A 26,067-nucleotide genomic window follows, 5' to 3' on the forward strand; every position below is an offset into this window, starting at 1 on the left:
GTTGACATCTGACGGAGTCTGACGGAGTTGACAAAATGCTATATTTTTTTCATTCCACAGCACAGTCGTAGTGAGTTGACAATGTATTTTTCAAAGATGCTTAGGTTCTATTACTGCTAATAGAATTGCAATTTTTTTGCACCAGATAGTAATATGATTTAGTGCATTTATCAAAAAATAAACGCTTACCAGAGCTTTCGCAGTTTATCCGGCTTTTTTTTTTAACCCTGAAGTGAGACAGGGGACCTTAGAATATATCTAAAACCTGTTTATGCCTGATTAAATTATGTTTTTGTTGAAATCTGACAGAGTTGACAACGATCTTGGACACACCTTTAAAGGGCAAAAACTTTACAAAAAACACATAAAAAAAAAAGTTTATGGCAAAAGTACATTCTTACACCTATGTTATCAATACACATGGTTAGGTTTTTTTATGCTTTTAACAAAAAAAAATTGAAACTTGTTTGAAATTGTGAGTCCTTGTCTTAGACAAGGGTGTTTTCTGGAGCAAAAAGGAAACCTGACCAAAACATTGTATAAATCTTAGGTAATTCATATATATATATATATATATATATATATATATATATATATATATATATATATATATATATATATATATATATATATATATATATATATATATAAATCCTTTAAGAATAAATGTTCACCAAACTTTTTTTTATTTTTTATTATTGTGTTAATAAATAATAATTGTTAATGTTTTGGTAGGAAATGATTTTCCCCAAATCTCAAGAATGGGTGAAATACAATAACACATTCTTCAGCACCATGGACAGCGAAGGAGGTCAGAGTTGAAAGAGAAGGAGAGGAGAACAAAAAGAGAGACACGTTTCAGTTGAAAACACAGCAACGACCACCTATGATTATCCAATTAAGTCAACCGACTAGCTTCTAAAAATAACATTATGTACAGAGAACAGCATCAGGCAGTTGTTGGAGGCAGTGGTTCTCAAAGAGGGTGGCAGAGACTTACTTGAGGGGGTTCCAAATGGACCCTTACAGGTCTGTAACTCTGAGAGTATACACATGGAACCAAATGGACCATTTTGTACACACTCTTGGAGTTATGGGGATCCTTGAAATACATTTAAAAAAAGCCTTAGAACCAGTGGTTTGCTTACCTTTATTCAGTAATCGGTACAATTGCAATCACCTGATGGTTGTAGCTACTGAATCTCCAAAATGCAGCCTCTCCTTTCTATTCCTCACAACATTACCGTGTGAAATGCCAATTAAATATGTGTAACTTTACGTGGATTTAAAAAGTAGTGCTCATTTAACCGAACATTTCGGCCTCACAGGCCTTCCTCAGCGTGTGTGAAGCATACAAAATCAGTGTCACTTTATAAAGGGGACCTCGGTGCAACGCACAAGGCGGTCCGGGTGACTTCAAACATCTTGGCCTTGACTGCTTCAACGGAACAGGATCTGAACGTTCGGAAGGTTACTTGCCTGGAATGCTCTGCATGGGATGAGGAGAGTGTGGAAACATGGGAGAAGACCTCATGAGGTGGCTGTTCGTATAGCTGCAGTGAGGTCAGTACTCCTTTATGAGGCCAAGACATGGACGCTCACAGCAGAGCAGTAAAGGGCTCTGGATGATGTCAACACATGCATTCTACGAATGGTACTAGGTGTCACACACAAAGAACATGGACCTCTATGGGGCCCTACTGCAGGTAACAGCCAAGGTCAGAGAGAGAAGGATGAGTCTGGCTGGGCACTGCGTCAGGCACCCGGAACTGGTGGAAAGTAAACTGACACTGTGGGAGCCAACCCAGCTAGGGCACAGCCCAGAAAGGAAAGAGGCGCACAACCTACATAGATACACTGTGGTGCGACAGCGGAGCTAACAACACTGCAGCTTTCAAGACCCTCGTGCTAGACAGAAGGGTGGGGAAGGCAAACTATTCAGGCGTTCCGAATTGGTGCTGGCTAGTCTGCACTCTCGCATCGCAGCAGTCTACTGCCAGTGTGATGGGCCTGTGGAGCCGCATGCCATGTAGACTGAAAGAACGAGCCCAATCGATGGTCTTGAAGGGCGGATCCAAACACAGGCGCTGAATTCCAGCGCCGCTTCCTATTGCTTCACCAATCTATGTCCCTGCCCCCCCCCCCCCCCCCCCCCCCCCACCCCCCCCGGCCTGTGCACGGAGCACGCTGACGTCACCAAATTTAGAGCGACGCCCCTCTGCACTCTGATTGGTTAGGAGATAACAAGGTCCTAAGACCAGCGTTCCTGCACGGTTCTCCCAGGCTTTTTTTCTTTTGAAAAAAATGCATGGGTTTCCGAGGCTACTTTCCATGTGGCATCTTCTGAAACAATCCGTTGTTGAGGTGACTACGATTTTTGATGATTCTGCAAGTTTTGTTCATCGTATGCGTCTTGGTTGGAGGGAAGATCACATCCGTTGATGCATTAAAACTATTTGCAAGATAAATTCTGGTTTTAAATATTCACAAGGTATCTTGAGAACAAGACCAGGAGACCTGGTTCTGTCAGACCCAGGCTTAGCCGGACTTCACATGACGTGTCAGCCTGTGTCTATGCCCATGTATGGACGAAAGGGGGACAGACATTTATGGCTGGGGCCTAAGGGCAAAGGGGGCATGCCCATGTATGGAGAAAACAGGTACAAAGCCTCATAGGCCGACCCCTTGGGTCTGGCAAAGATACTCAACCCCTAATTGCTCCCGATGAGCAGGTTGGTGCCTTACATGGTTTCGGCTGTCGGTGTATGAATGTGTGTGTGAATGGGAGAATGTAATAATTACCATTTATTATATTTATGTTATTAAGTATTCATTTTGTTTCTTCAGGTGAGGCAGTTTTGGGAGCACACATTTCGGTGTAAATTTGCACCCCTTCCATCAGAGTGGGTGGATGCTGGTGGAAGGGTGTGTACTGGACAAGAGGACCTAGGGACAGCAGAAGCTAAACTTCTGGATGTGTCTGACCTCAGAATAGAGGTTACGGTGTACAAGGCTGTGTATGCTCTGGCCCATGCCCTCCATGACATGTTGCAGTGTGTGCCAGGAAGAGGGCCTTTCAGTGGGCACAGCTGTGCCAGTTTGCAGACAGTCCAGCCATGGCAGGTGTGATAGTTTCTAGTTGGATACATTTCATGTTTAAATTGTGTCTCTTGCTCTTCATCATTTTGTTCATCACCTTTTCTAGCTTGTGTATTACCTGGAAAAGATCAACTTCACCACATCAGCTGGTGATCAAGTATCATTTGATGAGAATAGTGATGCCTCACCAATCTGTGATGTCATGAACTTGGCGTGGCTCCCTGATGGAAGCGCAAATGTTCAGCATGTAGGTGTTTACAAGAAGTCAACCTCTGCAGGTGAAGAACTCATCCTTGATGAAGACAGAATCTTCTGGAACTTTGAAACCAAAAAGGTCACTTTTGGCTGGCTAAAAATACCTAATATTGAGCTCATGATGTGAGTGTAAGTTAGTTTGGACTAAAACTGGTCATTGTTACTTTCCTCTTTAGCCACTCCGGTCAGTGTGCAGTGAGAGCTGTTCCCCTGGAACCCGTCTGGCCAGAAGGAAAGGACAACCTGTCTGCTGCTTTGACTGCATTGCTTGTTCTGAGGGAGAGATCAGCAATGAGACTGGTATAGTTTACATTACGTAAGCACTGTATATACAGTTGGTTATTTTTAGGCGGATACTTGTCTGTCCCTTTAATTGTCTCTTCTTTGATAGACTCTACAGAGTGCACCAGTTGTCCAGAGGACTTCTGGTCCAGTCCCCAGCGTGACCACTGTGTCCCTAAGAGTGTGGAGTTCCTCTCCTACCATGAGGAACTGGGTATCTCCTTGACAACCATCTCATTGCTGGGCACACTGATCTGTGCCAGTGTCATGGGAATCTTCATCTATCATCGAGACACACCCATGGTACGCGCCAACAACTCAGAACTCAGCTTCCAAATTTTGATGTCACTGAAACTATGTTTCTTGTGCTCACTTCTGTTCATTGGACATCCAAGACTCTGGACTTGTCAACTAAGACATGCAATATTTGGGATCAGCTTTGTGCTGTGTGTCTCGTGTATCCTGGTAAAGACTATGGTGGTGTTGGCTGTGTTCAAGGCCTCCAAGCCTGGAGGCGCAAACATTATGAAGTTTTTTGGTGCGATGCAGCAAAGAGGAACAGTTCTGACTCTTACTTCCATCCAGGCAATAGTCTGCATAGCCTGGCTTGTGTCTGCCTCACCAGCTCCTCATAAAAACACACAATACTACAGTGATAAGATAGTCTATGAGTGTGAAGTGGGATCAACAGTTGGTTTTGCTGTGTTACTAGGTTATATTGGTTTACTGGCACTCCTCAGCTTCGTCTTAGCATTCATGGCAAGGAATCTTCCAGACAACTTCAATGAAGCCAAGTTGATCACTTTCAGCATGTTGATTTTCTGTGCAGTGTGGATAGCCTTTATCCCAGCATATATCAGCTCTCCAGGCAAATATGCAGATGTAGTGGAGGTATTTGCTATCTTAGCATCTAGTTTTGGCATTTTGGGGGCACTGTTTGGACCAAAGTGTTATATAATGCTTTTGAAACCTGAAAGAAACACTAAGAAATCTATCATGGGTCGTGGTGCCACCAAGACATAGAAGAAGGAATGCAATGCTAATAAATTACCTCTACATTTAAAAACAGGTTTATATGAATATTTGATTGTATACAAGATTAAATTAAATCCCGTCAGAGATGCAAACATATATTATAATTTATCTATTATAAAGAAAAGTTGATTACACTCCCTTAAAGACCTACTACTGTATAAAGGCAAGAAATATGTGCACCTCTTCATTCTCTGTGGTTCAAAGTACTACAGGACTGCCTCCAAGAGGCAAATTATGTATAGGTTTAAAATTGGCAAATGTACTCTTTAACTAATATTGTCTACCGGCATCATTTTCTGAAGGCCTCTGGTTTCAATGGGTTAAAGCTGCTTTCTGTGATATTTGCATGGTCCAAATGACTGAACTCAATATGCTCTGTATGAATGTTTCATGACACCAACCAATGTTAATGTGCCGGCCATCCATGTCCATTTCTGGCAAAGACCATTTACTCTATAATGCATCCTGTAACACGTTCATGGACACAAAGAATAAATCTACATTATATAAATATATATTCAAAGGTTTTTTTCAATTTTTTTTCAAAAATAGTAGATCTACATGCTTGTATATCTGCTGTTTTTCATTTAGAATCCAGAAAAAAATATTTGAGTTACAAATGTTAGCTTTAAAAATATATATATATTCAAAGAATTGCGCACATTTTCACGATTTTTCAAAAATAACAGATCTACAAGTGCCGTGCTATGAGCTTGTAGATCTGCTAGATCTGCTTAGATATGCCAGAATAGCTGTAGATCTGCCAGAATAGCTGTAGATCTGCCAGAATAGCTGTAGATCTGCCAGAATAGCTCAGGTTTTTGTTTTTGCATTACATCAAATAAAGGACCCCTCAAGTCATAAAGTGTGCAATAAAAAATACAATGAAATACATTTTTTGACGTCTTTCAGATCACATACATTGCATAATTTTCCTATTCTCTTGTGGCACAGCATGAGTTCCGAGTCGACCAGCTGAACTTTTGCCTCTGGAGTTTGTACAAATGTTGGTCATTTGTAAATACGAATAAATTACTTCGTGAAATAAACAGCTTTTATTCAAGTATTTATTTTATTGAGAGTTTAGTATGTATTAAAAACAAAAAAACAGATCGTTGTTTTAATGTGATGGTCTTGTTGCTGAGGCCTTTGAGCCCTAAAAAGACTGACAGCTACAAAGGCCAAGTGGCCTTGACAGTAAAATTATGTCATTCCAGTCCTGGTTCCATAATCACTGGTGGACAATAACTACAGTACATCTACTTGAGTACAGTGTACCTAAAAGGGATAGTTCACCCCCAAAATGACTTTTTTCCTATCGATCAGTAGGAAAAAACATGGAGACTTCATGGATATTTTTTTTTTGTTTTTGTCGCGTTCCTAAGCCAATAATTTGATTAAAATAATTTGATTGAAATTATTGTCTTAGGAATGCGACAAAAACAAAATAATATCCATGAATTCAAGTCTCCATGGGGTGACTAATCCATAGGATTTTTTTTTCTTTTTTTTTCGGGTGAACTATGCCTTTCAGTACATTTCTGGAGTAATTGTTTTTCGTATTTGTTTTTTGCAATCTGATGACTTAAACAATATTGTACTTTAGACTCCACTACGTTTCTAGGAAGGGACTGTTGGGACCCAAAGTTACAAAACTACCTTATGAATTAAGCCCTATTTCAAAGATAGTGAAAATAGCCGATCTGCTAGCTCACAACAAGTCGCAGCATGACACATTGTGACCTTGTAGATCGGCTATTTTCAATCAATTAAAAAAACAATTCAGTGATGTCAGACGTCGGTGCTCTATTGACGTCATCATGACACAAACGTCACGTCGTTCACGCCTCTGAGGCGACCGCGTGATCAGAGCGCGATCCAGTCATGTTCGCGGCCTCTCCCCCACTTCTGCTCCCCCGGGGTGGCTGGGCGGGGCCTGTGTCCTGTGATGTCATCAGGGTGCTGTGTGATGATGTCATCAGTGTGCTGCCACCAGGCAGGGTGGGTGCAACGCTGTGGTCCTTCCAGCGTCGGGCTCCAGACTTACTGTTGTACTCATACACCCTGTTTGACACTAGCACACGCACACACACACACACACACACACACACACACACACACACACACACACACACACACACACACACACACAGATTTTCAGTTTTTTTGGAGGCAGGACATTGAAACACAGACAGAGTGAGAGGACAGACTAGTGGTGGTTTGTAAAACAGCTCCTTCTGATTTATTGATTGATTGATTGAATACTTTATTAGTAAAAACAATTTAAACAGCACAGAGGTAACAGTCAGACATTAAGGCTAAAAGGATAACACAAACAAAATCCTGTCCCAATAACCTCTGTAAACCGTAATGATTCATATACCTGGATCCACCTCCTCTCCATCAAACACTGTGTTGATCTTTGTCACTTCCTGAAACAGAAGGAAGTGTCACATCACATTATTATATACAGTATGTATGTAGCAGTATAGTGGCTCAGAGCCTCTGCCTGATGAGTAAAAGCCTAAAGTCTCCCCCTGGCCAAGGGGGGGAATTCTCCTTTAGGCTAGCGGTTAAGATGTTGGCTTTCCATGCGGAAGACCTGGGTTTGAATCCCGGACGTTATACATATAAACACTTAAAATGTAGAGGCTTACCAGGAAGACGTCTGACTTCACATGTTCTGGAAAGGTACAGAAACGCAGGCTGTCAGATGGAATTATCATTTTTTTTTATAGAATATCTCGTGTGTGTGTGTGTGTGTGTGTGTGTGTGTGTGTGTGTGTGTGTGTGTGTGTGTGTGTGTGTGTGTGTGTGTGTGTGTGTGTGTGTGTGTGTGTGTGTGTGTGTGTGTGCGTGCGTGCGTGCGTGCGTGCGTGCGTGCGTGCGTGCGTGCGTGCGCGCGCGTGCGTGTGTGAGACAATGGAGGCTAATTCTCACCAGGTGCTGCTTCTGTGAGGCTGTAAAACAGAACAATATGTAGAGTCAACAACCATCAGAATCCAGAATCACAGTCACTGTATTATTATTATCGATTTCTCCTCAGTTCCCTAGGAACGTCAACGGAGGAGAAACCAAAACAAGTGTTGTAGATCTGCTATTTTCAGATCTGGAAGATTTGTATACATTTGAAAACTTGAAATGGGACATTCTGCATAATGAGTACTTTCTACTTTTGGTACTTTAAGAACATTTTTATACCCATACTTTTACTTTTTGTATTTGTTTGACATTGCAGTATTGATACTCTTACTTACTATAAGTAAAACATGTTAGTAATGTTCCACCCCTGGTATATAGCCTATATTTGTAGGCTACTAGATGTGAGGGCCGTGTAGCGGCCCCGAACCTCTAGTTGTATAAAACTCACAGTTTTGTCCTGGGCTCACAGCAGCTGAGGTCCAGCGTGGAGAGCCAGCGACAGCAGCAGTACAGCAGGCAGGCCAGTAGGGGCAGCAGCAGCATGAGACCCAGCGCGATGATGAACCACACATACCAGTCGTCCATGTTGAACGTGTTCTCTGTCAGCGTGACGATGGTCACGCGAGGCTGCAGAGGAAACATTCTGTTAGCGTGACGTACGTCTGTTAGCGTAACGTACGTCTGTTAGCGTGACATACGTCTGTTAGCGTGACGTATGTCACACGCTCCTGCAGAGGAACAATAGAGCATACCAGTGGCGTTTTTTTTCCCATAGAGATTTCCAAAAATAATTATATTAATTATATTAAGCCTGGAACTAAGCCATCCATGGGCTCCTGGTGAATCATGTCCATGAAACATTTGATTCTGTGTTAAAACATATTGAATTAGAAAGTGCAGTCCCATATTGCCCTGTTGAGTAAATGTACTCAGTGTCCACTGCTCCTGGACTTACAGTGGTTGTGGTGATGACCGTAACGAGGTCCGGGTCAAACACCTGGATGTCGATGATAGCCGTGCCCGTCTGCGTCCGAGCGGCACGCCCCCCGGAGGTCCCGGGGCCCCCGGAGCTGGCCCCTCCGGCCCTCAGGTTCCCGTCGGAGATGAGTACGGTCAGGCTGTAGCGCCACACGCTGTCCACACCGCTGTCAAAGTCAAAGGGCTCCTTCAGCAGCAGTCTGCTGACGTTGGTACCGGCCGACGGAGAGAAGACAAAGTGGTTGTTGAGGTTGCTGCCCCCTGGAGGACGAGAGGATATGACACTCATCTGAGACAGTGGATTACCGCACCCATGGGTGCTAGAGCTCAGGGGGGACCTGATCAACTGAGCCTTTTTGTGAATTGTTTTTGTTATCAACTTTGCATTTCTTGTCAAAGGGGCTTAGTCGTCCATGTCAATAAGGAAGGAATAGTCTAAACATTCACTTGATGGTAGTGTTGATTTTGACAGCAAATTTTGACTCAGTTTTAGTCATAGTCTTTTGATTCAAATTCCATTTAGTTTTAGTCATATTTTAGTCTCTGAAATGGGTTGCATGCTGAAAATAGCCGATCTACAAGCTCACAGTAGATCTGCTATTTTCAGAGCGCAACAACCGAGCGCAACCAAACATAAAATGACTCGTCTTTTAGTTCTACTGGATCTGTTCTCCACTAGTCCCTCACTAACATTTTAGCCTAGTTTTTATTTGTTGACGAAATTGTCAATATATTTAGTCATAGTTTTAGTCACCGTAGCTTAGTTTATATTCAGTTTTTATTTAGTTTTCGTCAGTGAAAAAAGGTAGTAGATGTCACCGGAAAGAAACTGTCATGAAGTGCATGTCTATCCAGCCAGTTTATGAATAGAACTTTAGAGGGACAAAAGCAAAGTGTAAAAATAGCGTTTGAATCTGTAAAATCCTGTAGAGATGCAGGTGTGTTAATGTAGTGTTGGTATTGTGTGTGTAGCCCTTTAAGCATCTGCACTGTCGATACTTGTTAGTTATTGTGCTGTTGGGGGGTTGGGGGGGTAAATACTTCAAAAAGCATTTAATTTATATGGGAATGATTTCTAAATTTTATTAAATAAGTATTTTAAAATGCTTATGTATTTATAATTCAAAATAACTCTGAAATGACTCATGGGGGGGAGACAAATCCGACGTTTGTCCACCCATGATTGGCAGGCATGGCATTATAGACCCCTTAACAGACGACGTCACACTGATAAGAACCAGTACGCGTGCAACCAGTATGCGTGCAATGAAACCCATTCTATCAGGTCTCGCTAGGACGCGCCTCACTAGCCAACACACAAGAGGGGGTCGGGGTGCGCTGAAACCAGCGCACCCTGAAATAACAGGTTGGGAATTGATTGCGTGAAACAATCACCTGTGCGTCCAGTCTCAATGTTAGTAAACAAATAATTGGTCTATATAGGCCTACCTACTATACGTGTCAGGATCTGTGTTTCTGTATATTAAGTGTTTTGTGTTGCTGTACCTTATTTTGAAGTAATGGTTTCCCGTTTCCTGCCTTCCCTTGTAGTTGTTTCATTTGTCTGTCTTGACTCACAATTGTGATTGTTAATTTGAGTCACCTGTGTCCTGTTTGTACCAGCCTACATTGATTGTCTTTGAGTTCCACCTGTGTCTACTTTAGTTCCTTGTCTATATAGTTCCATGAGTGCTTGTTGGATCCTCTGTTAATGTTACCTGTGTTTTGCTGTCAGTTTTGCCACCCTGTGTGTTGAGAGGAATGGAGAAATACATACTTTGTTTGCGCTTAAAGCTGGAGTCTGTTTGCGTTATCAAACAACATAGCTATTTTATATGTACAGTATTGATCAATTTTACTGTTGATACTGGATGCTTTAATAACCTGTGTCTATGTACACAGATGATAGATGTATTGACATTACGCTGACCCTTCCTCTTAGCCTTGCCTACTTGTTGTCAATTATTTGTGCGAGCTCTTGTTTTTATTGGATCTTGTTTATTTGATACACTTATTTGTTTTAGCTCTTGCGTCCCTTTCGGTTCTAAAATGCCCTCTGCGTCCTTGATAGCTGATACTTTGCACTTTTACCTTAGTGCTAGGTATACTCTTAGTTGCTTGTTTTAGAAGAGAATGCATTTCTTAAAGGGATTGTAGGCAACATTAAGCCTACATTTAAAAAATATTTATATATATTTTGCATTTTCTCCCCTCTATCAGCCACTATATAATGATGCTGGGGTGTTTTCCTGCATTGAAACACAGTCCTTTTTCTGAAATCCGAATTTTCCCTACTGTTTATGTTTATGTTACGTTTGTCCGGCTGGTAAATGAACGCACGCATGTGCGCGTCCGTGCGCGTCCGTGCGAACTTTTTACTTTCGGTTTTAAAACGCTCTCAAACTTCGTTTTTGAGGCACAGAATTTACTTTTAAGATAGCGTGTGGATAGAATTTAGTTGTTTAACTTCATATATGTGGTCAATTTATCATGAAAGAGCCTATTTAAAAATAAAAATTCAGAGAACCGTAGGGGCGGGCAGTTCCGCGAATTGTATCCGCATAAGGCAACCTATTTTGGGCATGGCCCATTTAAAAAGTCCCCCCTGCGTCACCCCCTGGTGGTCGGGGAAAAGAACAGCTGGAGGGGCGGTGTTTGACAACAGTTTTTTTCTTTGATTATGTCTGAACTCGCCTACAATCCCTTTAAGTCTTCTGGTGATTAGTAGTTTCCTTCCCTACCTTTGTTGAATGCACTTATTGTAAGTCGCCTTGGATAAAAGCGTCTGCTAAATGACTGTAATGTAATGTAATGTAGTGACATTGCCATTTTTGGTAGTGCCATTACCAGAGATGGTGTAGATGAAGGATTGGGGGGGTGAGTCCTTGTCTGTGCAGGACAGCATGAAGCCCTGGACGTTAGAGCCCGACCTTTGACCTTTAGGGACCATCAGGGTGGTCAGGTTGGGCCCGCACAGCGGAGGCTCGTCGTTGGCCTCCGTGATGTTGATTGTAACCTGAAATATAAACATAAACACAGTAATGTGTGTTTTCTCTGCTTGCTTTGGCAGACGGGGACGTTTCTGGTCGTCTACCAAAAACAAAACAAACGGCAAAATACAGTGAGAGGGCAGTGTGTTTCTGCAGGTAAACCAGTGGTGGAAAGTAACTAAGTACATTTACTCAATTACTGTACTTGTGTACAAGTTTGAGGTATTTTTTACTTTAGTGGAGTATTTCCCATTTGCAGTACTTTTACTTCTACTCCACTACATCTCAGAGGCAAATATTATACTTTTACTCCACTACAATTATTTTAAAACTTTAGTTACTAGTTACTTTGTAGATTTTGATTATTATCACAAAACATACAGTAACCACTTCAGCCCTATATACATTTCGGTCATTTGAAGCTCATAATGTGTCGCGATGCGACGCATTGTGCAGCTTGTAGATCTGCTATTTTCATACATTTTTATACATTTTATACACTTGAAAACATAATGAATACTTTCAAGTAAAACATTTGAGTACTTTTTCCACCACTGGTGGTGTGTACTGTATGCTATGTTCATAATGAACCAGTAGGTGTCACTGTGTCACCGTAGCAGTAGCAGGTCTGTGTGGGTCTCCGTCCTCGGCTGTGATGAGCAGCCTGTAGGAGCGGGTGGTCTCGTAGTCGGGGCGGGTCAGCAGGCTGATGGCCCCCAGCCCGGGGTCCACAAAGAAGATGTTGGAGGACGCAGCGCCGCTGCCCCCTGCTGACACCAGCGAGTAACTGATGGGAGTGGGAGGAAGGTCTTTGTCCGTGGCCGAGACAGACCCGACAGCTCCTCCTGATTGGACAAACCACACAAGACACTAATAGTTGCTATTTTGATACATGGAGATTTCCAGCCAGCAAAACACTTAGATTTTATTGATAATTTAACATTATTATAAAAAAGCAATGTAAAAGGAGGAAAAAAAATAGTTTTCATTGTGATACCAATGACTAAGAACTTAAATTGAACTATGTTGGTTCCATTGATCCAAGCCAGAATACAATTGTTGGATTTTCTTTTTCTAAATGTTTTTCCCACAATTTTGTAACCCATTTTTTCACCCGGTGCCAATTGTCTAAGTAATTCTGGGCGCTACTCTCCCTCTTCCAGCCTAGGGAGAGCCTAGAGCCGAGCTCATGCCTCCTTCAATGCATGAGAGCTAGCAGTAGCAGACCTCTTCTTATCACATGACAGGGGGGGAGTTTCCCCGGTAGGACGTAGCGCGTGGAAGGAACACGTTATTCCAACCAGTTCCTTTCCCCTCCATCAGGGGCCCCGGCTGACCAGGGGGAGGCAGTATAGAGACCAGGATTACTGCATGTTTTTGTGAGGGTACCTACCCTAGGGGACACGGGGAGAACATGCAAATTCCACACAGAAAGGCCCTTTCGCCAACCCCACCTAGGGTATGGGCACTGATGACGTGGAGGAGAGGACACGCCCCCAGCGCCCACAGCGTCCCCGGCAGGAATTGAATTCAGGACCTTCTAGCTGTGAGGCGACAGCGCTACCGACTGCGCCACCGTACCCCCACAATTGATGGATTGATCATTGAAATAAACATGTTCTGACTCCATCTGGGGTGGGCCGCGAATGCTTTTGGGATTGTCAAGAGGGCCCTGATCTAGAAAAGATTGACGACCACTGTCCTACAGACCACCAATTACCAAGGGTTTGAGACATCTTTTGTCAAACGCAATAAAAGCAACAAAACAAAAATATTTCTATCAATAAAGAAGCTTCTATTTAACCCATTAAGACCTGAAGCCGATTCTACATGTCTCCTGAATCTCAACAGTATTCTGAAAAAAGTATGTTTCTATATCAGTGGTGCTCAATCTTTTTCATGTCAAGGACCCCCAAAATTAATATGTATTTGGCCGCGGACCCCCATCAAAATAGTTTGTTCCAGGGACTCCCCAGAAGCAAAGATTTGAGTTAAAAATGTTCGCTTTAAAAATATAAATATTCAAAGATTTGCACACATTTTCACGATTTTTCAAAAATAGCAGATCTACAAGCTCATAGCGCGGCACCGAGTGCCGCGCTATGAGCTTGTATATCTGCTATTTTTGAATAGCCAAAGTGTAAAATAATGCTTTTTAGCTCAAATCAAAAAATGAGGTTGGGTGCAAACAAATAAATAAAAAGGAAAAAAATAATCGGGGCACATTAGCTGCATAATTGCCGATAATGAAAAAGTTAAATAATGACGGATATATATATCGGTCGGTCTTTAGATCTCACGTACGATCCAGAAGCTCAGAGACGCTGAAGACATACGACGTAGGACTGAAGACAGGAGGGAACTCGTTCACTGCTCTCACCGTCACAAAGACAAAGGCACTTCCTACGATGACAGACAGACAGACAGACAGACAGACAGACAGACAGACAGACAGACAGACAGACATTTTAGTCATCTGAAATGATTTAGTTTTAGTCTAATTTTAGTCGACTAAATCTACAGTTGATTTAGTCGACTAAGTATTTTGCCAGTGCCGCCAGGGTGTTGTAAAGCCTGATTTATACTCATACAGAAAAAAGGGGGGGGTCCGCGGCCAAATACATAATCAATTTGGGGGTCCTTGGCACGAAAACGTTTGAGAACCAGGGTTTTGTAGAATCGGCCTCGGGTCATGGGTTATTATAGGCTACTAGAATAAGAACGTGTGTGTATAGTGTACCTGTCATAGAGGTGTCGTTCTTGTCCTGGGCAGTGACCATCAGTCTGTATTCATGTTCCTCCAGCAGATTGTCTTCAAGCTCAAAGTCCAGGTCAGCGGTCAGCTGTGGAGGAGGTGGACAGGGAGGGGTTAATGTGGAGGAGGTGGACAGGAAGGGGTTAATGTGCGTGCGATCTATAGGTCACAACATCTGAATATCTGAAGTATAAACTGATTTTGATGCTACAGTATATTAACTGATTTTGTTGGGGACCCCCTGGAACCCCACAAAGGACCCATGGGGGTCCCGAACACCAGTTTGAGAACCACTGGAGTAATCTATCCCATGTGATTGATTGATTGATTGATTGATTGATTGATTGATTGATTGATTTACCACAATGTGATTGGGTGTTTTGGGGTCCAGGTCAAAGTTCATCTTGCAGTCCAGACAGGACAGTCCTGTCAGCTCATACTGTGTGAAGCTGGGCTCCACATCGTTGTCTGTACACGTTACCGTGGTGATGACAGACCCCACCTCCTCTGTCTCCAGCACCTCCACCCTGACATGTAAACAAACAAACAAACATGTAAACAAAATGACATGTAAACAAATGACATGTAAACAAATTACATATAATCAAAATGACATGTTAACAAATGACGTGTAAACAAATGACATGTAAACAAATGACATGTAAACAAATGACATGTAAACAAAATGACATGTTAACAAATGACGTGTTAACAAATGACATGTAAACAAATGACATGTAAACAAATGACATGTAAACAAAACGACATGTTAACAAATAACGTGTTAACAAATGATGTGTTAACAAATGACGTGTTAACAAATGACATGTTAACAAACAAACATTTAACCTGCTGGCAGCAGGCACACAGAGGGGGGGGTTGTCATTGAGGTCGGTGACGGTGACCTCCAGAGAGAGGGTGTTGGTGAGGGGGGGCTCAGAGGGTCTCAGGGTGGCCGTCACCGTCACGGTCAGGGTGGGGTGGTCTCTGAGTGGAGCGGTGTCACGATCCATCCTCCCGGACACTGACAGGATGCCGGTGTCTGGAACACATCACTTTACTGCTTACAATTACTTTTACAGCTTGGCAAAAGCTGTCAATAAACAGACGCTGCAGCTAGTCGTCACTTTGTGTTGTCTGTGTTTAGCTAAAATAGACCAGCTGGTGGCGCTATAACAGGCCAATGTGAAAAGGGTGGCATTTTTTTCCTCGGCCTAGTGGGAATGTGTGTGCAACATTCCACAGAAATCGCACGTTGCGTTCATGATTTGAGGCATTCTTTTTCAAACGGACCTATCCAGAAAACTTTGGAAGCCAATGTTGTCCAATTAGGATGGAATATGAAATATCGGACACTTCCATCTTGATCACATGACTATAGAGATACTGTGTACCGATTTGCATGATTTTTGGACAGAATGTGAAGGAGTAATAGCAAAAAAATTGTTTGCCAAAAGTCAGCCTCCTGGTGGCGCTCTAAAAGGCAGATGTAAAAAATGCATGGCAAAGGTTTTTCCTTTACCTATAGGGAGAATGCTTGACAAAGTTTCACGCAGATCCGTGCAGTTATAGTTAAAAATGCAAAGCGGCCTGTTATAGCGCCACCATGAGGCTGATTTGAACATTTTCAAGTGGCATTTCTTCCTCAAACTAGTGGTAATGTGCGTGTGCAATTTTATGGAAATGGCAAGCTGCGTTCATGATTTGAGGCAGTGTGTTCAAAACGGACCAATCCTGCAAACTTTGGAAGCCAACCTTAGCCAATGAGGATGGAATATGGGAAATCGGACAGCTCCGGGTTGATCACATGACTATAGAGATAGTGTGTACCGATTTGTATGATGTTTGGCTAAAAGCTGTAGGAGTAATGGGAAAAAAATGGGTTTTGCACAAATCGGCCTCCTGGTGGCGCTATAACAGGCCCATGTGAACAACGTGGGGCAGAGGTTCTGAATTGGCATCCAGGGAGTGGGTGTGCACAGTTTTGCAGCGACTGGGCCAACGGTGCCAGAGATTAGCTGCTAACGGACGGACGGACGGACGGACAGGGGGTAAAACATATTCTCTCGCCATGCCTTTCGGCCTGGCGGAGACAATGAAGAAACGTTGCCCATGTGCAGTGTGCGCGCAGCCAGTGTCAACAGAACTGTTCAATTTCAGGATTCAAAGGAGTAGACTGGTCGCTCAAATCTGATTAGTGGCGCCTATCCAGGTTGGAGTCACATTGTTTTTATGCGGTCTGAAAAGCAACAAAACAAAAAAAAAGGAAAACCCCACATGGAATCAGATTTTTGCAAATCAGATTCCTTACATTCACTTTTGAATCAAGTAGTCAAATAGTTCAGGCAAGTACAGTGCTTGAGTAAATGTACTTAGTTACTTTATACACCACTGTTGAGAACCATGTGAGACGGTGGACAGTTCAGACTCACATGTGTCTACAGACAGAACCAGTGAGACGGTGGACGGTTCAGACTCACATGTGTCTACAGACAGAACCAGTGAGACGGTGGACGGTTCAGACTCACATGTGTCTACAGACAGGTAGTTATTATCAGTGATGCTGTACAGGATGAATCCGTCCTCCAGATCAGAAACCACAGCTGTGATGTTCGCTACGATGAACCCCGGGTTCAACTCCTCAGGGAGGACGAAGGAGGTGATTTTACTGGACACACACGCACACGCACACGCACACGCACACACGATAGTGTCACTCAATAAGTCAGATCATTGTTGTTTGACTGCAGGACAAGCACTGTGGATCAACTCCTGTTGTTTTTAAAAGCTACAAACAGAGGTGAGCCAATCACAGCGCGTCTGCGAAGTTTGAAGTAATTTCATCATGCATCTCGGTAGCCAATCACAGCACAGCCTGCGAAGTGACACCATGTCGTGGCGTCAGGGACTTACATTTTTGAGCAGTGTAGCCGCTCCTATAAGTGGGATTGGGAATTCGTCTTTCCCTGTAGTGTGATTGGCTGACTCTATTCACACCCTTTTCGCCGTACCGTGATTGGCTGACTCTATTCAGACCCTTTGCTTTGATTGGCTAGCGAGACGCATGATGAAATAATAACCTATAAATATCACCGTGCACTTCAAAAAATCCTTCTTTTTTTAAGTGAGCTTCCATCACTGTGATGACCACTGTTGTTTCTAAATGACACCGCTCACTTCACACTGGGTGTGATTTTTTACATTATTATTAATTTCATCATGCGTCTCGCTAGCCAATCACAGCGCGTCTGCAGAGTTTGAAGTTAATTTCATCATGTGTCTCGCTAGCCAATCACAGCACGTCCTGCAAAGCTTAGCCTATGGCCGTGTTTTTACACAGCATGGCGTCACAGCGAAAGACACATTTTCAAGACGGAAAGAAAAACTTTCACCATGGATGGGTCATCATGATTTGTGTGCGTGGGGATCTCATCTTAAACAAGCTACGTGCTTAACTGAGCTATCCAATTTAGTAGACCTTGTATTGTGAATTTGTACTTCCATGTACTGTTATGTACTGTCATGTACTGTTCTCATGTCTTACTAAATAAAGTACATCAATCAATCAATCAATCAATCAAACCATGGATGGGTACTAAACCCTCTTATAGGAGAGGTTGCACCGCTCAAAAACATGGCAATACTCTGCATAAGGCTGACCTTATAGTACACAGTGATGTTAGCAACACAGCTGCATAAGGCATACCTTATAGTACACAGTGATGAAGCAATACTCTGCATAATGCTGACCTTATAGTACACAGTGATGTTAGCAACACAGCTGCATAAGGCAGACCTTATAGTACACAGTGATAGAACTCTAAGAGATACTCACTTCAAGAAGGTAGGCTTGTGGTCGTGTGTGTTCAGGATGTGGACAGTCAGTATTCTCCATACTGTGTGGGTTCCATCGCTCACACTGACGTTCAATATGTAACTGTGGACCAGACAGACAGACAGACATGTTCAATATGTAACGGTGGACCAGAGAGCGTTATTCTTCATCTAGACCACTCATTCTCAAACCTTTTCATGTCAAGGACCCCCAAATTGAAATGTATTTAGCCATGGACCCCCATCACCCATGACAGACAGTGTTTACCTTGTAGGGTCTGTCTGGTAGTCTATAATAGGGTCTGTCTGGTAGTCTACAGTGTGTACCTGGTAGGGTCTGTGTGGTAGTCAAACTGCTTGGTGGTGAAAATGACTCCCAATGCTGAGTCAATGTCAAAGCCAGGAGTGGGAGGGGCCAGGGTGAACTGTTAAACACGCACGCACGCACGCACGCACGCGCACGCGCGCACACACACACACACACACACACACACACACACACACACACACACACACACACACACACACACACACACACACACACTATAACACAACATTATGGACACCTAGCATAGAGTATGTGATAAACGTTTTACGTTAAAAGTCTTACAGTCAGAGGCTTGTCCTCGGGGTCAGAGACAGTGGGACGGTAGATATTCTGTCCAGGAGCAGATTTCTCTACAATGTACAGTGTTGTCTCTGCGAGAACAATACATAATACGAAATACATAGTCACTTGACACTGACCTGCTACACAGACCAACACATGCAGTATACAAACTAGTATAGTGAGGCTTTTGTACAACTCTGCAAAAATGTACACTATACAACATCTTTGTTAAAGTGGGTGTAAGTTTTTGTTAAAAAGCTCTCTTAAATAGATCTATATTGTGATAGTAATCATTACTATAGAGTGTTGTTCAGTAACAGTGTTAAATAGCTCTATATTATGATAGTAATCATTACTATAGAGTGTTTGTTCAGTAACAGTGTTAAATAGCTCTATATTGTGATAGTAATCATTGCTATAGAGTGTTTGTTCAGTAACAGTGTTAAATAGCTCTATATTGTGATTGTCACAGTCCGCTCCTCGGGCTTTGGACTTTGTCTTTATTATTTAGCCTTTGTCTGCCCTTATTTGGTATTGGACCCTTCTTAGGCCTTTGTAGGTCATTCTTCTGTTGTGTCGTTCCATTTGTACGTTCTGTTATTCTGAAGTACTGTTGCAGTCCTTGTTTCCGTGTTAGGTTTTGCTTTACTATCCTGTACGTTATTTTGTAGTATTGTTCCTTTGTTTCCTGTTCTCTTTGTAGCTGTTGCCTGTCTTGTCTCACCTACCCTGTGATTAGTCATGTTCTCCTCCTGTGTCCTCTTAGTCCCTCAGCCTATCCCAGTGTTGATTGTCTGTTGAGTTCACCTGTGTCTTATTATTTCCCTGTCTATTTAAACCCTGTGTTTGCACTGATTTAGTGATAGTTCATTGTGATATGTTTCGTGTGTTGTACGTTGAGTTTAGTTCCTCCAGTTTGTATTCCTGTCTCTTAGTTATTAAATACTTTAAACCGATGTGTTCAGCCTCCGTCTCTCCTGCACTTGGGTCCTACATTCCGTCCTGACTCAAACCGTGACAGTGATAGTAATCATTGCGATGTTTGTTCAGTAACCAGAGTCTCCCCGTTCTCTCCAACTCTTTAATAAACAGACAATTGTTCTTTTAAAGGAGAATTTTGGACTAAGTTTTTCTTACCTTTTCTATGATGTTATGATATCTTAGGATGAATGGTACAGTAGAAAATGTTCATAACTCCATCCTGGGTCCGCCACAGCTTAAAACGTGCGCGGATAGGCCTCGTTTTAAGCTGTGGCGGACCCGGGATGGAGTTATGACATTTATCCACTGTACCATTCATCCTAAGATATCATAACATCATAGAAAATGTAAGAAAAATGTGTCCAAAATTCTCCTTTAAGGTCAGGATGTGTATTCAATCAGGTGCATTAATAGAGCGTTGCATTCAGTGAGTATAGAACCTTCATGGTGAAACGCAGGCGGTTCGTCTTCATCAGAGAGGAGGACGGTCAGGGTCTCCAGGACGCTGTCCCCTCCGCTGTCCACCGCCACGATGTGGAACACGAAGCGGTTTGGAACCCATTCAAAGTCCAGCTCTGAGGTTCCTGATACTGACACCTAAATCACAAAAAAAGGAAATAAAGAAAGATTTCAGTTGGATTTAAAAAAATAGCAGATCTTCAAGCTTGCAGCGCGTCACTTCCTGCCACCCTGCAAGCTTGTACATCTGCTATTTTCATCATTTTTTATTTTCTTAACACAAATCTTCTCCTCTGGGGTGTCTCTGGCACCAAACAGTTTAAGATGAAGGGGTCCGCAGCCAAATACATATACATTTTTGGGGGTCCTTGCCACGGAAACCTTTGAGAACTACTGCTTTAAAGGGCGATTTATAGAATCGGCCTCAGATTTCTTTGTTTTTTGTCACTTTTCTAAGCCAATAATTTGAGACTCAAAGAGTCTCAAATTATTAAATTAAATTTGAGTCTCCTAACGCAGTGGTTCTCAAACTTTTTCATGTCAAGGATCCCAAAAATGATATATATTTGGCCACGGACCCCCATCTCCAAAATATTTGTTTCCAGAGACCCCCAGAAGCAAAGATTTGAGTTAAAAATGTTAAAAAGTTTGCAAAAATATTCAAGATTTTTCAAAAAATAGCAGATCTACAAGCTCATAGCGCGGCACTCGGTGCCGTGCTATGAGCTTGTAGATCTGCTATTTTTGAAAAGCCAAAGTCTAAAATATGAATAAAGGGGTTACAATTATCGTAACGCTTTATTAACACATTTTGCTGGGGACCCCCTGGTACACCCCAAGGACCCCTAGGGGTCCCCGGACTCCACTTTGAGACCCAATGTCCTAACGGAGACTATATCCAGGTCATCAAATTATTGGCTAAATCGTCAATCACAATTCTTTTGTGAGACAATTAATGGTCAACTTAAATGGTTTAACGGTGACAGTGAGGTGTTGCACGGTGCTCACCAGTGCATGTGAGGTGTTGGTCATGGACACCATGAAGGCCGTGGTCAAGGGGTCCGGGTTGATGATGGCAGGGAAGCCCGTCTCCATGGAGACCCCCGGGGTCAGCAGGGTGACCTGGAACACGTGGACCGGAGTACCAGCAGGACTGTTCTCTGACAGGCTGACTGTGGCCGGAAGACCCGGAAGAGACAGCTCTGCAACGCCGCCTGCCAATGGTGGACAGTAACTAAAGTACATTTACTTGAGTAACTGGTACTTTAAGGGATATTTCACTTTCTAACATGTTTGGTGGTCACCCCAGACAGTTTTTAAGTAGCCTGATTCAGTATTTAGATATTTGATATACATCTTTTCATGTAACCTCAAACTCCATTTTAACCATGATGGATTCATCGAAAACACCCGTCCTTGGTTCTGGTGAATGATATTGTCCTTCTAATGCGCGAGGGGATGTGTTTTTTCAATTACTTTATTATTTTATTTTATTTTCATTTATTTTATTTTATTTTCATTTATTTTATTTTATTTCATTTCATTTCATTTCATTTCATTTCATTTCATTTCATTTCATTTCATTTCGTTTCGTTTCGTTTCGTTTCGTTTCGTTTCGTTTCGTTTCGTTTCGTTTCGTTTTGTTTTGTTTTGTTTTGTTTTGTTTTATTTTATTTTATTTTATTTTATTTTATTTTATTTTATTTTATTTTATTTTATTTTATTTTATTTTATTTTATTTTATTTTATTTTATTTTATTTTATTTTTTATTTTATTTTATTTTATTTTACTTTTTTAGATATCTTTTTTATGAAATTGGAAAAACACGGCCCCTCACGCATTCTCCAGCACCGCTAGGAAACCAGTGGTGGACAGTATTTTTTGCATATAAAAGGTCAACAACATTTCCTAGACACTTTGCCTTCAGGTAACCCCCCCCCCCCCCCCTCCCCAGACAGGCAGAAAAGAAAGGGGGAGAATCATTTTAAAGTGTCCCTGTGTAAACAAAAAGAGAACTCATAAGACCAGAATCTGTGAGCATAAAAGTAACATCAGAAATCATGATGACAAATCCCCAGCAGCAAAACCTTTTTGTGGAAATGTTCTAAATTTCAATATATTGTACTGTACTTCAGTTGACCGGGGTCCCCCAGGGGTCTGTACTTGGTCCCATTCTTTTAACCCCCTCTACACCAAATCTCTCCGCCAAAAATAGCCGATCTACAAGCTAGGTCACAACCTTGTGACCTAGCTTGTAGCTTGGCTATTTTTGGCGAATGTTTGCCTATTATGAAATGCCCAGAATGGGGACGATAGGATCCATTTAGTTTCCAGCAAGAACACAAGAGTACTTTAAAGTACAGTATACAAAGTACACCATGAATCCAGCAGCTGTTAGTCCTCACCTTGTATCATCCACAAGCACAAACCCAACAGGAGATGGACTCTGTCAGCGGCCATTCTCCTCTGTGTGCAGAACATATCAGACTGTTCTTCAATCTTCTGACTGAACATGTACACAACATCCAGTCATATGAAGACACACTGGATATCAATGTTGCTAAGAGGCTTCTGTTGATAGAAACCACATGACGTGTACAGTGTGTTCATGCCTTCATGTCTGATAAGCTCTCTGTTTATTAGAGTTGAATCGTCATAGCAACAGTGTTGCTAACTATATAGATATGTTTTAATGCAACAAGTCACATTCTTTGTACATGTGTGTTAACAAGATAATGAATGTTATTTTAATGAGGTTGTGCTCAAACACATTACTGTATAGTTGTAGTAGTATACTATACATCGACATTGTAGGACAGTAGTATTTATAAATGCCCTTATTTGTGCGCCGTTTTTAACCATAACCCTAAAAGTTATAGATAAGCACACTGAAAATAGCAGATCTACAAGCACAAACCGCGTCGCTTGGTGAGGGTGTACATCGGCTATTTTTGATGAACAACACCGGCGATAGGCGATTTTTGCCTCTGCCAGCAGGGGGGGGGGGGCAAAGGAAATATATGAACATATATGTTTTTATATATTCAACATATATGTTTATCATATATGTGACATATTCGAATTTGTCTGCCTGCATGTCTCTACATATATATCCATATGTGGCACATACTGTATGTGGACATAAGCTATATGAGACGTATATGTGGACATATATAAGCTATATACGAGACATACATTTCCTATATATCCACATATATGAACCAGAATATGATATGCAGCATATATTCTGCATATACTTGCCATATATTGGCAAAAAACATATATAATAAAAAAAATAATTGAAATAAAAAACAAAGAAATCTGGCCACCAGGGGGGGGCAATTTTCTCCCTAAGCAGGCTCCCCAAACCTGCTGTTTTGGGGAGCGCTGGTTTCAGTTCATTCAACCTCCTCTTTTGGCTAGTGGGGTGCGCCCTAGCGAGACGTGTATACTTCATCGTGCAACGGTATTGCGCATCGAGTACAGTCTCTCTAGGCCGAGAAATAAATGTCACTTGAAAAATATCAAATCAGCCTCATGGTGGCGCTATAACAGGCCGATTCGTGTTTTTGCCTATAACTGCACCGATCTGTGTAAAACTTTGTATGCGCTCTCCCTAGAGGCCAAGGAAAAACCTTTGCCCTATATTTTTGACATTCCAGCCTGATTGGCGAATTCTGAACATTGCTGGACAACACTAACCTACCTGACCTGGCAGAGACCTGTGCTGTGAGGAGCACTTTTTGTCTATATTTATGTATTTACTAACTCATAATTTAATTTTTTTAAGATACCTGTGTATGCCTCTATTCTGAACAGAGTGGGAGACAAATTTCAATTTCACCCACTTCCGGTGGTCGGATCGACTTCCTGGTACCCAAAAATAGAGGCAGAGTGAGTCGGGTGTCTACGCCCACTTCCTGGTAAAACCGTAAGTGAACAGATCCACTTCCGGGTTGCACCATTGAACTCCACCACCTGATTCGGATGCTATCAATGCATTGAATGGGACATTATCACCTTTTATTAGACCATTGAATGGGCAAAGTAGGCGACCTACTTACCTACCCGCGGTTTATCAGACCATTCATTGGGTGCTATCAAGACATACTGACCTACCAACGGAAATGACTTAAATAGTTCAGTTTCGGTTTTGGTTTTGGTTTCGGACCATGACGGAGGCGCGCAGTCTCAGGCGAACTGGAGCCCCGTGAAGGACCACCGAGGGAGCTAAAGCGACCAAGTTGCCGTCCTGAGCGGTGCGACGTTCGCCTGAGCCTACTCAGCGCCGTTGTAGTTATGTACCGATAGGCAGAGAATCGTAAATCTTGTTGTGGGGACTGCTCGGCCTCCAAGTAGGTCAGTAGCTCCGGATTACGCCCAATGAATGGTCTGACAAATCGCGGGTAGGTCCGTATATCGCCTACTCGTCGCCTACTCGCCCATTCAATGGTCTGATAAAACGTGATAATCTCCCATTCAATGCATTGATAGCATTTGAAGCCGGTCACTCCACACCCCTCAGAGAGTGTGTGGGTGAAGTCTGTCCCGTAAGACCACCTACCAATTTGAAAGCCTTTAGCACACTGGGAACTGGAGTTATGCCAACAGAGGGCGGGGCTTAAGCAATTTCAGCCTGTTCCTATTGGCTGTCTAAGAGCACCTACCGGGTTTGGGGCCTTAAGCATGCTGGGAACTGGCGTTGTGGCTGTTTAAACCCCAGCCAATAGAAACACAGAGGGGGCGGAACAATGGTGGGGGCCCCTGCGTGCCACACATGGTCCCTGGTGTGGCTATCCTGATGGCAGACCCCTGACCAGTGTTGGTGCCAAGTTTAGCGCGGATCGGAGCAACAGTGTGCTTCGCAGGTCCATGTTACGTGTGTGACATCCACCCACCGTCGACCCACTGTCGGTTGACCCTCTAGGAAATGCTAATATAGGATATACATAATTTGCCTCTTACATACCTGTAGTACTTTGACCCACAGAAAATGAAGAGGTGTAATTCTTGTCTATATAGGTCTGAAATCACCAAACGTATCGTCTTTAAGGCTAATCAACCTTTCAACAACTTTCTTTATTATAGATAATAGATGTTTGCATCTCTGACACAATTTACTTTAATAAAAACTGAATATATTACTAACAAGGTGATCAGCAATCAAATATATCCATAAAAACGTATTGTTATAAAATACACAAAAAACATATTATTTTGTTACACCCACCTATAGAACAAACATGGGGACATTTTCCTTCTACAGCACTGCCATCCAAGTGTGGAACACCCTGACCCCATCCCTTAAAACATTTGGATCACTGGCTTCCTTTAAAACAGGCCTGAAAATCCACCTTTCAGGAGGCGAAAGGGGGAGGTAAATTATCACTTGATTTTTTTGTGTTATTTTTATGTTCTGTTGATGAATTGAATACATAGGACCTCATCGGAAATAAGTCCACTGGAACTTTTTTGTGTCTAATAAAGTATCCAAACAATCAATCAATCATTGAATTTCCTTTTCTACGTCTTGGTGGCACCACGACCCATGATAGACTTTTTAGTGTTTCTCTCAGGTTTCAACAGCATTATATAACACTTTGGTCCAAACAGCGCCACCAAAAGGCCAGAACTAGATGCTAAAATAGCAAATACCTCCACTACATCTGCATATTTGCCTGGAGAGCTTATATATGCTGGGATGAAGGCTATCCACACGGCACAGAAGATCAACATGCTGAAAGTGATTAACTTGGCTTCATTGAAGTTGTCTGGAAGATTCCTTGCCATAAATGCTAGGAGGAAGCTGAGGAGTGCCAGTAAACCAATATAACCTAGTAACACTGCAAAACCAACTGTTGATCCC

The 26,067-nt window shown here is 42.4% G+C and overlaps 1 protein-coding gene across 1 annotated transcript; it reads right to left on the reverse strand.

Moving 5' to 3' along the window:
• Positions 1-6,512: 6,512 nt before the first annotated feature.
• LOC311047965 (cadherin-related family member 3-like) lies at positions 6,513-25,751 on the reverse strand (the record flags this gene model as incomplete). Its single annotated transcript, XM_084060916.1, has 19 exons — positions 6,513-6,745; positions 7,055-7,103; positions 7,329-7,354; positions 7,612-7,631; positions 8,042-8,220; positions 8,549-8,832; positions 11,419-11,587; positions 12,174-12,406; positions 13,866-13,931; positions 14,302-14,404; positions 14,678-14,843; positions 15,166-15,358; positions 16,749-16,984; positions 18,478-18,503; positions 18,761-18,849; positions 20,182-20,338; positions 21,209-21,414; positions 22,607-22,707; positions 25,729-25,751. 19 exons carry the CDS (start codon positions 25,749-25,751, stop codon positions 6,513-6,515), a joined length of 2,559 nt encoding a protein of 852 aa, XP_083917042.1.
• Between the last annotated feature and the right edge of the window lie 316 nt (positions 25,752-26,067).

The sequence above is a fragment of the Gymnoscopelus microlampas genome (genome assembly GCF_963454915.1).
Source record: "Gymnoscopelus microlampas genome assembly, chromosome: 6".
In the NCBI taxonomy this organism is placed as follows: Eukaryota; Metazoa; Chordata; class Actinopteri; order Myctophiformes; family Myctophidae; genus Gymnoscopelus; species Gymnoscopelus microlampas.